This window comes from Fukomys damarensis, unplaced genomic scaffold (genome assembly GCF_012274545.1).
Source record: "Fukomys damarensis isolate Sample0158 unplaced genomic scaffold, DMR_v1.0_HiC HiC_scaffold_23, whole genome shotgun sequence".
Lineage (NCBI taxonomy): Eukaryota > Metazoa > Chordata > Mammalia > Rodentia > Bathyergidae > Fukomys > Fukomys damarensis.
Window position 1 is genome coordinate 58,473,369 of NW_022900935.1, and position 16,497 is coordinate 58,489,865.

The 16,497-nt window shown below is 51.0% G+C and overlaps 1 protein-coding gene and 1 long non-coding RNA gene across 8 annotated transcripts in view; one reads left to right on the forward strand and one right to left on the reverse strand.

The window, feature by feature from the left end:
- The window catches only part of LOC104866588, a 37,045-nt gene that overhangs the window by 2,927 nt on the left and 17,621 nt on the right, over positions 1–16,497 (reverse strand). For 2 of the 7 annotated variants that reach the window (XR_781479.3, XR_004518699.1), the window contains 4 exons: positions 13,326–13,403; positions 11,840–11,964; positions 5,986–6,202; positions 134–279 (listed from right to left, as the gene is read on the reverse strand). Coding sequence is in view for 2 of the 7 variants with exons in the window: in XM_010630719.3 (XP_010629021.1) it covers positions 5,509–5,699; positions 5,986–6,202; positions 11,840–11,964 (533 nt within the window). In the remaining 5 variants the exon portion in view is untranslated. Of the gene's footprint in view, positions 1–133; positions 280–5,106; positions 5,700–5,985; positions 6,203–8,949; positions 8,975–11,839; positions 11,965–13,325; positions 13,404–16,497 lie in introns of those variants that run through there. The other 5 variants (XR_781481.3, XR_781478.3, XR_781480.3 and 2 more) reach the window with 4 other exon arrangements.
- Positions 3,046–12,197, forward strand: LOC117287379. Its single transcript, XR_004518700.1, has 3 exons — positions 3,046–3,910; positions 7,304–7,552; positions 9,835–12,197. It is a non-coding gene; the product is annotated as an uncharacterized LOC117287379 (long non-coding RNA).

The following is a 16,497-nucleotide window of genomic DNA, read 5'->3' on the forward strand; positions in this document are numbered from 1 at the left end:
GGAAGAGGGGGATGGTCCAGCGTCACCCCTCCATCTGATCTAACCTGGAGCCCTTGACTTCTATCCAGAGGGCCTGGCGGGCTCTCACCCGGGAGGGTGCGCGGCTGCCAACCCGGGCTCCTTCCCTCCTCACCTTCCTCTCTTTGAAGCGGAGCTGAGGCGGCCTTCAGTTCTTCCCAGAGGACGCAGGTTAGGGCCTGACTCCGCCTGACCGCTGCCCTGAGCCGTGAGCGCCGCCTGCTCTCCTTTGACTCAGTTTCTTCCCTCTGGGCTGTGGAGCTGCGGTGGGTAAGAGGGGGAGGTAGGCAGCTGTCTCCTTCCCGCAGGCCCCGAACCCTGAGCCCCTATCCTCCCGAGCCCCCAGCCTGGTGTTCGGGGCTGGGTCTCCTCTGCCTGCAGCAGGCTGGGATCCCTGAGTGAGGTCCCCAGCTGCAGGGGCGGAAGGGGTCCTCGAGGCTGTGGAGGCTCCTCCCCCCGATGCCAGGAAACTCTGATCCCCATCCCCCATGGAGGGGAGGAGAGCTGGGTGGAGTAGTGGGGGAGGCTGTGGAGAGAGGCAAGGAGCCAGGGGTGCTGAGCCGACTTTGGGAGCAGAGAGCGTTTCCGGGTCCTGAGGGGTGAGGATCCCCTCTGTCCAAAGAAGGACCGAGCGACCCACTCTCCCAGGGATGTGGAGGGACCATGCAAAGGAGGCTGGGTAAAGAGCTCTGCGGTGCCAGGGGCTGGGTGAGGCCAGCTGCAAGGGCTCCTGCCATGCCGAGTAGCTGGCACCTGGGTCAGGGAGCAGCATGCGGGGTCCCTGGGCAGGAAGAGTCCTTGCTCTTCGGGGTGCCCACGCTCTCGGAGGAGCTACAGTTCCACTTTGGGACACAGCCAGCTCTGGGGCAGCCAGTGGGGAGAGGGCACAAGGGTTTTTCCGTGTTTTCCATTAAAAGTACTCTGAGCCCCGGCCCTCGGTGAAGGAACCACTGCACATGCGCCTGAGTCAGGGTGGCGACCGTGGGCCACCTCACCCACTTCCCCTGGATCACGGCCCGCTGGACACAGGCTCAGAAGGATGGTGGTTTGTGTGCTCTTTATCAGCAGTGCCTGTCCCTTTCCCGGGGCCCAGGGAAAGGGTCTTGAAGACTTTGGCCTCTCAGCCCCTGGGGCCAGGACAAAGGGTTTGGTCCCTCAAGTGACCTTCCCAGGTGAGTGGAGCAGAGCGGCCAAATCCGGGGGAGCCACCTGCTTGGTCTTCCCTTCCTTCCCTGCCATGCTGGATGAGGCCTTGGGGTCCTGCACCTCTCTGGGCTTTTCCAGCCAGCAGGAACCTTATTTCCCAGGGTGAGCAGCAGCCCCTCCAGAAACCACCCAGAGATCACCTTGCCCAAGGGTGCCCACCAATCCTGATTTTAGTCAGTTTGTATTCCCTTGACTGGAAGCATCACTTTTCTAGAACTTTCTGCGCCAAGCCTTGGAGAAGCCACAAACCCGAACCCCTAACCCAGAGTATCCGCTCTCAGTGGCTCCAAATCCTGAGGGCACTTGTGACCTGATGTTCTCTCTGGGGTAAACTTACAGCAAAAAAGGGTACATAAGCTGCTCTGTGAAATGGCACAGAAGTTGCAAATGGCACAGGTTCCAGTCCCCTCTGTGCCACCAGTGTCCGTTTGACCTGGAGAAAGTCATTGCTTTGCTTTGCTTTCTGTTCCTCCTCCTCCTCCTCCTCCTCCTCCTTCTTCTTCTTTTTCTTCTTCTTCTTTTTCCTCCTCCTCCTCCTCCTCCTCCTCTTCCTCCTCCTTCTTGTTCTTCTTTCACTTTATATTAGGGATTGAACCCAGGTTCTTTGGACTGAACTACATCTCCAGCCTCATTCTGATTTTTTCTTTTGAGACAGGGTTTCACTAAATTGGTAAATTACCCAGGTTGGGCTCTAACTTGTGATCCTCCTGTCTCAGCCTCCCAGGGTGCTGGGATTACAGGTGTGCACCAGCACTTGTGGCTCTCTGAGGTCTCATGTGTTTATATAATTTCTTTATACAGAAATAATGCCATATGAAACCCCGCACCTCGTTATGGCAGGGTCTTCCTATGCTGCCCAAGGGCCTTGAACTCCTGCATTCAACAAGTCCTCCTGCCTTAGCCTCCTGTAGTCTGGGACTACAGACAACAAAGTTGTTTTTTATTTTATTTTTGGTTGTTTTGAGACAGGGACAGGGTCTCACTATGAAGTTGAAACTGACCTGGAACTCACAATGTAGCCCAAACTGGTCTCGAACTCACAGGGATCCTCCTGCCTCAGCCTCCCGAGTGCTGGGATCACAGGAGTGCACCACCACACCTGGCAACAAAGTTGTTTCTAATCTGAGGGTCTCTGCTATCTTGTTTGTAAAATGTAGAGCTTGGCCTAGTTTGGAGCTATGGTCCCTTCCACAACTTAGCTCCTTTTCTGATGAGACACCCAAGCTCCCCGGACAAGAGTTATCTCAGGGACACCATGCCAAGCCCCTCTGAGCATGTCACTGCAGTTTTCACAGGTACCACCTTACAGAAGTCTAACAGCAAGTCCAGGAGGCAGGAATTATTACTGTGCCCATTTTATAGATGGACATGCTGAGGGTCAGAGGTAAAATAGTTTTCCCAAAGAACTCAACTAAACTAATGGGAGTGGTGGGATTCAAATCCAGGTCTGTTCATTTCTGGGTTCAGCCAACTAACAGTTGTCAGCCAGCAGAGCTGGGTTCCGGGGGGCGGTCAGAGTTCAAGCCAGTCCTCTACACATCGAAGCACACATGAGCACAGATGCCTTTGTTTCAAGGCCTGGAGTTAAAATAAAATGGTGAGCCAGGTATGGTGGCACTGTAATCCCAACACTCTAGGAGGCTGAGGCAGGAAGACTGCCCAGTTCAAGCCCATTGGGTAATTTAATGAGACTGCCTCAAAATAAAAAATAAAAAGAGGCTTGAGATATATAACTCAGTGTGAAGGCCCTGGGTTCAATCCCCAGTACAATAATAACAATATTTTTTTTTTTTTTTTTTTTTTAATGATGAGCAATTTGGTGTGGCCAGAACCCAGAGCCTCGAAGGTAGGAGACAGGGAGGATAAAATGGAAAGGTGGGCTGATGCCGGCACTGACAGCTGAGGTGCAGTTGGCTGGCCTTCTGGGGGTTAGCGCTGTGCTCTAGAAAGACCCTGCTGGTGGCACTCTGGAGGCTGCACTGATGAGCCCGGAACTGCAGACCACTTAGGGGGCTGGGGGGCACTTTGGGGGAGAAGGAAGGGTGTGAAAGCTGCCAGGTGGAAGGAGAGGTTGCTGTGCACCGGGACTAGGATGTAACCCCTACTCGCATCTCAGCCTGGGTTCCCAGCACTGCACAGATCAGGGGCTCCAGTTCTCCCTCCTTGCCAATCGTCTGTGCCTGGGGTTGGTCCAGGGTTGGTCCAGGGATTTCCCGGGTGTCCCTCTGGGCTCTAGACAGCACAGCAGCTGTGGGTGAGTGGGGCAGAGGCCCCACCCCAGTGGCCTGGAGACCCGGCCTCAACCCTCTCATTCTGCCCTCGCTCGCTCTGTTTCTGGTGCCACGGGGACGCCACGCCTGTAATTACGGGGTTCGTGCGGCTGCGTGTGAAGAGGCCGCCCCAAACCACCAAGGGTGTCAGAGCTCAGCCCAGTGGCCTGGAGCAGATCTGGGTGGTGATGTCAGAGCCCTGCACTGCTCCTTGTCTCTGGTACCTCCTCTGGACCTGACCTTGAGTCGTTTTTCCTTAATCTCTAGGATTCTGGATTTTTTTATTTCCCCAGGGCTAGGGCTCGAACCCAGGCCTTGCACGCTGTAGACGAGCACCCTCCCGCTGAGCTCCATCCCGGCCCCGGCTTCTGGACTCTTAACCAGCTTTGCCACCCGCCTCTGATCCTAACATGGAAGTAAGCAAAGACCATCCAGCCAACAAGGACACGCGCTCAGGAGGGACGCCAAGGCAGGGCAGGGAGCAGGAGAGCTTCAGAGTGGACAGGAGACCGTTTCCAATGTGCCTGACAGAAGGCTTCCAGCCTGGGGATCAGGAGGCAGCGAACTGGGAGCAGGACACCCCATTTAATGGCCCAGAGGAACATATGTGGCTTTTGCTTGGAAAGGCAAGTTGGAAACAGGGACGAGAACAAGGCAAACTGTCCATCCATCATAAATCAAGGCCTGGCCTACCGTGCTCTGGGCTTCTGGGTGATTGTTTGGCTTTCTGGGAAGTTGTTAGACTCCTAGACTGACTTCTGTAAGTCTGACCTTAGAGGGCAGGCTGGCTGCTTGGGCTGGTTTCCATGGTAACAAGTGGTCTGGAGAGCTGGGCGTGGTAGGGAAAGAGCTGGTGCTGTACTTGGAAGGTCAGAGTTCCATCTGGCGGAGGGATACTGAGGATCAAACTGAGGGGTGCTCTACCACTGAGCTACATCCCCAGCTCTTTATTTTATTTTAAGACGGGGTCTTACTGAGTCACCCAGGCTGGCCTCAAATTTGAGATCCTCCTGCCTCAGTCTCCCAGGTATCTGGGATTATGGGCGTACTTCAAGGCACCTGGCCAAGATTCTTTTTCTGTCTGGTTTAGCCAAGCCTATCTGTGTAGTCAGCCTCACCTATAGCCTAGGAAATTTGTCCCAGGTTTTCAGACAAGCAAATGAGAAAGCAGAAAGTTCAGCTGACTTAGCTAAGGTCACAGAATTAGTGGGTTTTATAACCTGGCCAGGAATCCACTGGTTTGGGGAACATCTCTTCACTTCTCCTCCAGACCCTCCGGCTTCCAGTGGCAAAATAGATGTCTGGTTCATTTTGGTCCCCTGGCCCCCACTCCTGCCCTTTCAGCATGACCCCAACAGATATTTATTAAATGAATGAATACAGGTTTTTATGATGCTGGTGAGGGAACCAATAGGAATGCAGAGTGGGGACCCAGGCTGATGAAACACACTTGTGGTTAGAACTACCAGGCTTGTGGGCATGGTGGCGCATGCCTGTAATCCCAGCACCCAGGAGTACAAGCCAAGAGTTCAAGGCCAGCCTCGGCTACACAGTGAGTTCAAGGCCAGTCTGGACTACATAGCAAGACCCTGTCTCAAAAAAAAAAAAAAAAAAAAAAAAAAAAAAAAAAAACCATCGTGTTCCCAGCCACCTGTTTTCTGGCTTCCCACAAGAATCTCAGGCCCTCTGTGGGAGCCTAAACCACAACGTTTCCATGTATTGGACATTGGGATTGGGTCTGACCAAGCAGGGAGGGGCAGTCTGTGGAGGAAGACTCATCCTCCCAGGAGCTGACCTGGGGGTCCAGCCAGGTGGGGAGGGACACGAGCTTGAGGCACTACAGATGACAGAATTCCAAGATGGCCCTATGGTCTCCACCGCATTTGTGCAAAAGGGATGTACGGGGTAGGAGACCTGCACCCCAGGGAACCGGTGGTGGCCGAGTGTCAGGTGCCAAGGGGGAAGGAGGGTGCTAGATGACCTGGCTGCCAGTCCTGCTGTGTCCTGTATTGGTCTAGTGGCCCTCAATCACTGTCCTTTCCCAAGCCCTAGTTTCTACATCTGTGAAGCCAGACAGTGGCCCGGGGAATCTAAGCCTATCTGTGGTTATTGTGATCCAGATTCTTTGGAGCCCACGGGAGGCCAGGATTAAGGCCGAATCCCCTGGGGAGTGCTGGTCAGGTGGGTGTAGGTGGCACCTTGGTTCTGTGGGAAAAAGAAGCAGAATAAACCACCTCCCAATGTGGCCTCTGCATGAGTGGGCCGTAGGGTTCCCATTGCATCACACCCCACCCTCCAGTTCCCCCGAGTATGAGCCAGGGTTGAAGGGCCACACCTAGAAAGAAAGAAGATAACCTGGTGAGCAACAGGTGTGGTTGTTGATTTTTCCAAGGGCTGGGCTCTGCTTCCTGCTCTCTGAACACCTCCCCAGGCCACGGAGCAGGGGAGTGGTGACAACCCAATGAAGCTGTCTCCAACCTTCCCGTTATACCTGGTGCTGTGCAGCAGAGGAGGGAGTCCACGGAGGGGAGGTGACAGGTCCTCCCTGCCCAGTCATGGCCCTTCCGATGACCATCATGCAGCCGCAGGAGAGGGGTGGGCAGAGGTCCCGCATGCAGCTCGGGCAGCTCGGCTGTGTCTCTTTCTGTCTTCAGCCTCCACTCTTCCTTTCTCCAGAAGAGTCCAGCACAGACCTGGGCCCTGGAAAGCTAAGGGGGAAACATGTCATGTGGCTGGGCAGGACAAGGAGGTCCGGAACAGAGTAGGAGCTTGCAGATGTCCAGAAGGAGTTGCAGGGGGATAAGGGGACGGATGCCTATCTAGAAGCCAAAGGGCTTAGAGGGGGCAGGATGAGAAAATGCAAAACCATCAGACTTGCAAGTCATACCTCTCTTTGGGCAGCTGCTAGGAGCCAAGTCAGATCAGGCAAAGGGCATATGTAGTTTCCATTATAGTGGGTTATTGCTGCTTATGTGGGGGTCATTGCCCACAGGCCTCTGTCACCTCTCCAAGATCCCAGCTGCATGTCCCTTCCTGTCTGAGACTATTTTTCCTGAAGCAATTCTGGCCTTGTCACTGCATAGGGCCCTCCAGGAGGGGCCTAGGATGAATCTGGACCTCTCAGTGAGGCCTTCCCTGAGCATCTTGTGCTCCCAGCCTTTCAGCAACACCACCCCTCCAAACTTCCTCCCAACCATGGTCCGGCCAAACCTGTGGGTTGACTGTCAGATTCCCAGCACCTAACACCAGCCTGACAAACAGACATTAGGATCCATGCCCTTGGGACGTAAGTATGGGATGCGGATGACAGCAGCCACCTGGCATATAGGATACTTTTCCTTTTGGCTTGAAAATACAGGGAAGGGCAGACACGTCCAGGCATGGATCTTACTGCCTTGGCTGTGCTAAATCCTGTCCAGCTGGCTCTGCAATCCATTGCCTGGGTCCCATAGAAGTTTGAGGACTGCCTGGGCCCTCTCGCCCCCAGCCTTGATGCCTGCCCAGAATCCTGCCACGCCTCTTGCTGCCTTCCATAGCATTCCAGGGAAAGGAAAGGCACAAGATCAGACAGATGGTTTCCCACAGGAGCACTGCAATAGGGTGCTTGGCTGCTAAGAGAAGCCCCTCTTCTACCCCCAGGACCTGAAGCTCACCAACAAAGAGGGAAGCCCAGGAGTCTGAGGGGTGGGGAGACATCAGTCAGCCGGGGCAGGGAGGAGAAGGAGATGCACAAATGGTCATTTTGCAGTGCTGTGCTCCAGGGGAGAGGCCCTGCAGCTAAGAAAGCCTTTCATTGGTTTTTGCTGCAGGTGCCGACATTCTTGTGTAACAGCAGAAGAGACAGCCCCAGGTAGGGGAGCCGAGGCAGAAGACCTCAGAAGGAGCAAGGAGGTGCTCTGGAAAGCCCTGAAGATGAGTGAAAGGCAGACCCTGGAGGAATCTGGGAGCCAGCAGCCAGGCAAGAGTCTGGCTGGAGATGGTTGCTGGAGGCCAGAGAACAAAGTCTTCCTGCTCACCTCTTCCTTGCCCTCCCGAGTGTCAGGCCATCTGTGGGACAAGTAAGGGACTGGGCACCATCTGGGCGGCAGGAGGTGGGCCAGGGAATGCCTGGGGAGCTGCCACATCCTGAAATCACACTGCCCAGGCCTGCCCTTCCCTAAGAGCGAGGGGGTGTTAGGTGGCACATCCGGGCTTTGAGGAGGCAGGCTCCCTGATGGTGGGGCCAGGCATACTTTTCTGGGGGTCAGCGTGCTCTACTCAGTGTTGAGCCTGTTTCTGTGGAGGTTCAGGTTCCATGAGGGATAGGAGGTTGTGGGTTGTGACGTTTCCTGTCTGTTCCTAATCCTTCTGTATGGCAGCAGCTGGGGCTAGGTCTGTTAGTCGCCCCACTGTGGTTGGGTGGAACCAAGTAGGCAGCTCTTCGGTCAGAACATAAAATCACTTTAGCTGCAAAGGATGCCATCGTGGGTTCCAGGCTGAAAGCCTCAGGCACTATAAAAAGCAGAATTCCTAGACAGTCTCCATAACCTATCCCTGGTGTTACTCCCACAACTTTATTGCTGTACATATATTTGCAATCTGATTAGGTCACTAACTGGGTTATTCATTATTTGGGTGGGCCTCAGGAGCACATGAGTTCATGAAAAGCAGACCAAGCCTGTGGCAGCAAGAGGGCGAGTCAGAAATTCTGAGCACCAGAAGAATTGGGTGCACCCAAAGATGCAGGGCTTGTGAGGTGGCTACACGGAAAGGCTTTGAGAGCTGCCTCTAGGAGGCTCCAAGAGACCCTCGGCCAAAAGCTAGCAAGGGCCTCCCCCATTCCTACCACACAGGAACTGGGCTCTAAGAACAACCCAAGTGAACTTGGAAGTGGATTCTTCCCTAGGGCCTCGGGTGGGAGCTCAGACAGGCCAACACCTGGATTTTGGCCTTGGGACATCCTAAGCAAAGACCCAGTGGAGACTGCTCCCAATTTCTAGTCCACAGAACTGGGAGCTTTTCAGTGGACATTGTTTTAAACTGCTAAATTGTAGTCATTTGCTAGGCAGCAGTAATACCTAAAATAGATCTCTGCACAATGAAGTTTCCACAGCATTTCTGTTGACCCCAACGGAGGAGGGAATGTGGCGTTTGGATTTCACCCTCATCCTGCACTCTGACTGTGCCCCTGTTCCCCACAGAGGCAGCAAATTCTCATCAAATCCACCTCTGCCAGAGGCCAAAGCTGCTGATCAGGCCAGAGGCCAAAATCTGCAAAAACTAGTTATAGACAGACCAGTCACAGGGGATCAACCCAGCTTCTTAGGCCTAATCATTCAGGTTTCTTAGATGCTTGCTTCTCTGCTAACTTTCATATATACATCTTAGAATGAATTGTTCTGCTTTGGTTCTCTGACTTAAAGGCTTTGATTTCACCTATGGCAGACATGGCTAACTGTCTACCAAAATTCCTTACCCTTTTAGTATAGAGTTGTCATGGAGGACCAAAGATTACATTTCCCAGCTGCCTTTGCAACTAGAGTGGTCATGTGACAAATTCCCACCAATAGAATGTGAGCCAGAGAGAGCACACTACTTCTGAGTCAAGGCTATAAGAAGCAAATGTGCCTCTGCCGTACTTTCCTTCCTCATCTTCTGGCAATGCATAAGTGACAGTGAGACCAGAGGGAAAGAGGGAGCCTCTGGATGAACAGAACCTGGGCCCTTGAATCACCATGTGGAGAAAAGTCACTAGCCAATCAGGAACAACTGCTTTTCTCTGTTGTGTGAAAAAATAGCTTCTATTATATATTTGGGGGTTATTTGTTATTGCCTCTTAGCTTGCCCTTCATACCTTTGCTTCACCTTCTACCTAAATCACGTTGCACAAGATGCTGACAAAGCCCCTGGGATGAAAACCTCCAACTCACCCTGTATTTCACTTTCCCTGGCTGGCTCCCTTGTCCTCCTCACTTCACACTGTTTGCTTGCTCTGAAGTCTGGCTGACTCAGCCGGCCCGGGCCACCATCCATCTACTGTCGGTGGGCGCCTGGTCCCAGCAAAATGCACATTTATTCTCACACACATAGGGTTCTTTTTTCACCGAAGGTAGTGCAGCAGTGTATTTGGAGAAGCCAGCTGCTGTTCAGCACATGGCTCCTGGTTACTTTGGGACACAGCCAAGGAGTTCATGTCTTCAGCCCCAGTTCCCTAAGCCAGAGCCTCCAGAGGTTGGCAGAGAGGCACAGAGGGGCAACGGAGTGGGGAGAAAGCCAGAAGGAGGTGATAATTCTCTCTGAAAGCAATTAAGCATCTCTTGGTGGCCTCAGGGACAATCAACTTTTTGTACTTTTTCTCCAGGGAGCAGAGGAAGAAAATATCGTGGGCTGCAGTTCTTAAAAACCCTGCTTCATACCGTGGCTTTGGGAAAACAGAGAAGCTGACTGCAGGAGCTCTACCTGCTCACCCCCTGCTCCAGATGCTCCCTCCATGAAGACCCCTGGGATAAACCAGTGTGGGGACCCAAATGCCATCACTCGTTTCTGATGGCTCTGGATTGCTGGCCTCTCCAGGAAGAGGAGAGGCTGGACTGAGGGTGGTAAAGAAGCCCAGAAGAGTCTGCAAAAGCCCTCAGATGCAAAGGCCCACTCCTCCAAGCGGGGTCAGATGCACTGGAGGTTATAGAATGGTACAGCCATCCTCCCAAGGGCTCCACGAAGACTCTGCCTCAGCAATTTCCAGAACAAATCTGCTGTTCGTTTGAGTCAGGCAATCACAGGCTACAGATTCCCCAGGGGCCCAAGAATCCAGCCACTGGCTCCTCCTGTCCTTGCAGAGCAGGACAGTTAGATACACACAGCAGCACCGAGGTTAAACTACGACGGCCTGGCCTGGGATGCCCCTCAGATGCCCAGACCCCCCTCAGAGAGGGTCAGTAGGTAGCCAGGTCTCTCCAGGGCTCTCACACAAGTGGCCCGGATGGGGACAGCTCTGCTCCAATCCCCGGTAGCTCTCACCCTAGCCCTGCAGTGGTGGGGAGCTACGGAGCCAGGGTGGATGTATCCCAGGTGCTCCAGAAAGACAGCTCCTAATTTCCCATATCTTCATGGTGTCCCCACCCTCACCTGGCCAAAGTTCTGCCTGCTCAATCTGATCCCTTCTCCTCTTCACCCAACCCGTTCCTCTTTTTTGTTTGTTTGTTTGTTTTGAGACAGAGCCTCACTATGTAATTCAGGATGGCCTGAAATTCCTCTAACTCACGATTATAGCACATGCTGGCCTTGAACTTGCAGTGATCGTCCTGCCCCAGCCTCCCAAGTGCTGGGATTACAGGTGGGTCCCACCTTGTCCAACCTGTTCCTCTTATTCTGCCAGTTTACTTTAGGACTTTGCTCATTCGTCCTCTCCAAATGTCCCCTCTCCCTGTCTATCTGGGTCCATTCCAGACCTAGTTTGTAAACATAACTGACCCGATCCCTAAGTGCAAGCCCCCAGTCTCTCCCAGGAAGCCCAGGTTTGGCAAGTGTAGCACTCAGGGTACTGGGTCACCCCTGGAAATGCCAGAGTCCAAAGTCTACCCAGGACTGGCAGCTCAGATGGTTCCAGGGGCAGAAATAACCTGAGCCTGATGCCCTTTACTTCTTGGGAGTGACTCAGCGAGAAGCTAGCAGATGGGACACATCTAGCTCAGCAGAGGGGATAAGGGGCGAGGTCAAGGCCTTAGGCTGTGCCATAGGGATGGGCACTCAGAACAGTCCGGGCTTTGCTCCGGGGACAAAAAGCACACAAAGAGACCGCTAGACCCCATTTTCCACTGAGGAGCCAGGAGCAAACAAAAGGTTGGATGACACACTCAGCTGGCAAGGGTGGGAGAAGGCACTCTCGGGCTTTGCTAGGGCTGTAAGCTGATCCCTTCTGCCTGGAGGGCAGCTCGCCAGTGTCTGCCAAAGCACAGGTTCTTCGACCCGGCAATTTTACTTCCAACTATGCACACTCATACTTTGAAATGGTCCCGTGGTGGTGTTTGTCGCAATGACAAAAGATGGGAGGTGCCCTTCTTAGGGGACTGGGTCAGTGATTGGGTACAGTGGGCAGAGTAAGGAGTGGGAGACCCCGAAGAAGGACCCCGGAGCCAGGTGGCAGATGAATTGTGAAGAAGAGAAACAGCGGGCTACGCTGCGCAGGTCCTCCTTGGGAGGCTGAAGAGGACGGCAAGTTCAAGGCCGGCCTGGGAAACCTAATGTCTCAGAGATAAGGAAGGCTAGGAGTGTAGCTCAGTGGTAGAGCCCTTGCCTGGCACGCAGGAAGTGAGAGGAAGTGGGGGAGGAAGAGGAGAGTGGAAAACCAACAAAGTGAAGGAGCTCACCAGGCTGTGGGGCTGGCAGGCTTCCAGTCTCAATGCAGGGAGGAGATGGCGTGCTCCGGCCGGGTGAGAGAGAGACCGCACACAGGCTTTTCTGCTCCAGTGTTGTAAGGAATGTCCCTGAATGGCTAGCAAGGAAATGGGTTGCCTTGGTTTTATAGGGACAGCTGTTTTCTCTCTATATATTTTCGTGACTAAAATTTTGACCAGGGTGGTGGTAATCCTGGTCATCACAGCACTTGGAAGATTGAGGCCAATCTGGAAGTTTGCAAGTTTAAGGCCAATCTGGGTTACATACAGAAACCTCCTCATGAAAAAAGTCACCCCCCCAAATCTTTTTGAGCTATTGTGAGCAAGTTTCCTGTTAAAAAACCAAATAAATATAAAGTATGTGGATCCTGGCTGTGTAATGGAAATGATACGATATCAGTGTTGTTTTTAATGGGCTTTTGTTTTGTTCTGTTTTTGACAGGGTGTCTTTCTCTACTGTCTGGGCTGGTCTTGAACACCTTGGCTTCAGCAGACCCTCTTGCCTCAGCCTCCTGAGTAGTCGGCACTACAGGTCTGTGCCACCATACCCAGCTTGCCTCAGTAGCTGAAGGTGAGCAAGTTCCAGGAGAGAATGGGGTGGTAGAGAAGACAGTGTCATTTTACATCCACATGATTACTAAATTTTACAAACACTCCCTTTTGTGATGCCACATGCAAGCCTCAGGAAAATCTGTTGTTGTTGTTTTTTAAAGGTAAATGGAGACATTAGCCATGCCTTTGATGCCAGCACTTGTGAAGCTGAGGCAGGAGGATTGCCAAGAGTTAGTAGAGGCCACACAGTTAGTTCCAGGCCAACCTGAACTACACAACATAAGCTTCTCTCAGGAAAAAAAAATGAAAAAGAAAGAAAGAAAAGAAAGGAGAAAGAGAGAGAGAAGAAATGAAAGCTTTGCTTGCATAGTGACCCACTTTATAATCCGAGAGTTTAAGAGGCTGAGGCAGGAGGATCTCCATGAGTTCAAGGCCAGCCTAGGCTACATAGAGACCCTGTCTAAACTCAGACATTGCCAGAGGGTGGCATCAAATTTCAGGTCAGTTTTATACTACCTGGGTGACTTTGGGGGAGGTGTGGTAGGAGTGTGTACTCCCCAAACTCACATGCTGAAACTTAGTTCCCATGGTTACGGTATCGAGAAGTGGGGCCTTACAGAGGGAATTAGCATTTTTATAAACTGGCCCATCTTGTGAAGACTCAACGAGGAGGCACCATCTTGGAAGCAGAGAACCAGCCCTCACCAGACACGGAATCAGCCACTATCTCCTTCTTAGACTTCTCATCCTCCAAAACTGTGAAGGGTACATTCACATGGCTTATAAATTCCCCTGCCTGAGGTGTTTTCTTGTAACAGTCCGGACTGAAACAGTTGCTTCACATGTAAAGCAGGAACAATAACAGTTACCCAGGCCCAGGGTGGCTGTGGGGGTTGAATGACCTTACACTTAAGGAAACAGCAGCCTGCAAGTCCAAACAGGCCAGGTTTCCTGCTCCACTGTGGGCTGTCAGCAGCTCAGGACTCTTAAACAAATGAAAAAGAAAGTGTTTTACATCTACATCAGCATTTATACCCACTGTCAGCCTGTCGCGTGTACTTTCTAACATTCTTTTCTCCTTCCTTTCTCTGATCCTCACTCTCTCCTTTCATTTCTGCCCCCAAGCCAGCTCTCGTGGGGAGTGGCTCCGAGATTCTGCAGGCACCCCAGCCAGGAAAGGATCTGTGTGGGAGGGAGAAGCATTCATAAATGACAAGAGGTTTCCTTCCTCTTCCCCACTAAGTAGGTTTGAAGACTAAACCCCTGGCCAGAAAGAAAAGAGAGAAATGACAGAAAAACAAACTGCCTTTTTTTTTTTTTTTTTTTTTTTTTGTACCAGGGCTTGAACTCGGGACCTTGTACTTGTAAGGCAGGCGGCAGGACCACTGAGCTAAATCCCTGGCCCAACAAAATTCAGCCTCTACTTCTGTGTTCTTATTTAATTTTTAAAGTTACTATATGGTTACTGTAGTTGGGATCTTAGATCAAAAGCTCATGGTTTAAAGGCTTGGTTTCAGCCCATGGCACTATTGGCAGGTGGTGGAACCTTCAGGAGGTGGAGCTTAGTGGGAGGAAGTTAGATCATCGGGGATACTGGGGATTGTGCCCTTAAAGGACACATTGGGACCCACCTTTCCTTTTCTTTCTCTTTCTTCTTTTTCTTCTTCTTCTTCTTTTTTTATTTATTTATTTATTTATTTTTGAGACAAGGTCTCACTATGTAGTTGAGACTGCCCTGGAACTCACTGTGTAGCCCAGGTTGGTCTCAAACTCACAGCAATCTTCCTGCCTCAGCCTCCCAAGTGCTGGGATCACAGACAATGTCTCACTATGTAGTTCAGGCTGGTCTCCAACTGATGGAGATCCTCCTGCCTCAGCTTCCTGAGTGCTGAGATTACAGGCATGCGCCACCACACCAGGCCCATTTCTCTTTGCTTTCTGGCTGCTTCCTTTGCCAAGTGCTCCTGCCAAAATGTATGGCCTAGCTACAGGCTCAAAAGCAGGACAGCCAACTGACCTTGGACTCAAACCTCTGAAAGTGTGAGCCAAAATAAACTTTTCCTCTTTTTAAATTGATTAACTCAGTTATAGAAATGGAAAGGTGATTAATACAATAGTAAAACTGACCTTTCTTTCTTTGTGGCATTTAGATTCATAGAACCGCCACTATCACCACAATCAGGATACAGAACAGTTCTATGGCCCAAAAACACTGCTTTGGAACCACACCCTGTCTCCACCCTTAGCCCCTGCTGGGCAACCACTGAGATATTATCTCTGCAGTTTTGACCCTTTGAGAATTCATAGAAATGGAATCGTAGCCTTTTGACAGGCTTTTCTCATTCATAATAATGCCTTTGAGACTCCCTCGATTGTGTGCTGAGTAGCGTTCCATTGTGTGGTGTAACAGTGTTTATCCATCCATTCGCTGAAGGACTTTTGATTTGTTTCCAAGTTTGGGTGATTATGACCAGAGCTTCCATAGATATTTGTGTAAAGATTCCCAACCTAGAGGTAATTCTGTCCCCCAAGGCACAGCCGGGAAATGGGTAAAAGTCGGGACACTGCTAAACTACTAAATTCCAGGTCAGCCCCACAAGATCTGGTCTAAAATATTGATACTGCTGAGACTGAGAAACCCTTTTCCAGGGAGACGTGGGACTGAGATCATTGGGTCAGATCGTATATGTGTGTTTAACCCTGTAAAAAAAAAAAAATTATCAAGCTGTTTCCCAGAATGATTTTGCCGTTTTTTAATTTTTAATTTTTTCAGTGCCAGGGGACCAGATCCTGCCTACCTAGGTGAGTGCTCAGCCACTGAGCTACGTCAGCAGCCCGGCCTCACCTTTCTGCCTGCTCACCAAAGCTGGGTGAATCAGATTCTCCGATGCTTGGGGCTGTCAGCCTTGTTATTTTAGACATCCGCAGTGGGGATGCGGTGCTATGCTTCTTATGTGCATTGCCTAGTGGCTGACTGGTAACGACATGAACAGTAACATAGAATAATATAGAAACAAGTACTTGTTGGCCATCAGTGTATCCTCCTCGGTGAAATATCTGTTCAGGTCTTTTACCCATTTTTAACTGGGCTGTTTGTTTTCCTACTGTTAATTTGGAGTCCTTCATACATTATAGATGCAATTTTCCATGCAATAGGCAATTATGTCTTTGGCCAATCTATAACTTATCTCCCCGTTCTCTTAACAGTGACTTCTGCAGAGAAAACCTTTCACATTTTGGCTCAGAAATTGTATCTCAGGGGTAGAGTGTTTGCCCAGGGTGTATGAGGATCTGGATTTTATTACCAGGGCAATAAATAAATGCATATTTTTTAAAAAATCAAGACTGGCTCTCTGGTAACAGTAGCTTTATAATAAGTGGTAAATAGGGTAGTGTAATTTTAAATCCTACCCCTTTATTCTTATTATTTTTCAAAATGGTTTTGGCTATTTCAATCCCTTTGCCCTTCCACAGAAATTTTAGAACCATCTACATCCATAGTCACAAACTTGTTTCTAACTTGTTTTGACAAGATATAGACTCATGAGTCCCCAACTTCTCTTTGGAGGATTTTTGACACCAGCGATCTAGGTAGAACCTCTGGCTAAGCTCCCAGGGGGGAGGAAAAAAATGCCAATTTTATAGAAAACTCAAGAAGAGCCATTCACCTGCTTCCTGGGAGAACAGATGGTATTTTGCCTGAGGAATATGAAGAATGCAGATTTGCTTTCTTTCACGCAGGATGAAGTTGGTGTTTATAAAAAGATTCACAGCTAAGAAATGCCGCCAGTTTGCAAAGCCAACTTATCTTAGTTCTTTAACAACAAAATGGTACATCCTGCAAGATGTCACTTTTTCATTTGAAAAGCATTTTTCATGAGGCCAAATAAGTTGCCACCGACCCCACACATCCTTCTTACATGCGTCTTCCTGCCTCGGCCTCCCAGAGTGCTGGGATTACAGGCATGCGCCACCCATGCCCAGCTCTACAAACTTTCTAAAACTGTGGAGCGGAGGTTCATCTCGATCTGTGTCGGGTTGGAGCACAGTGCCCTCTGGGTCTCTGCTGAGGCTGTCAC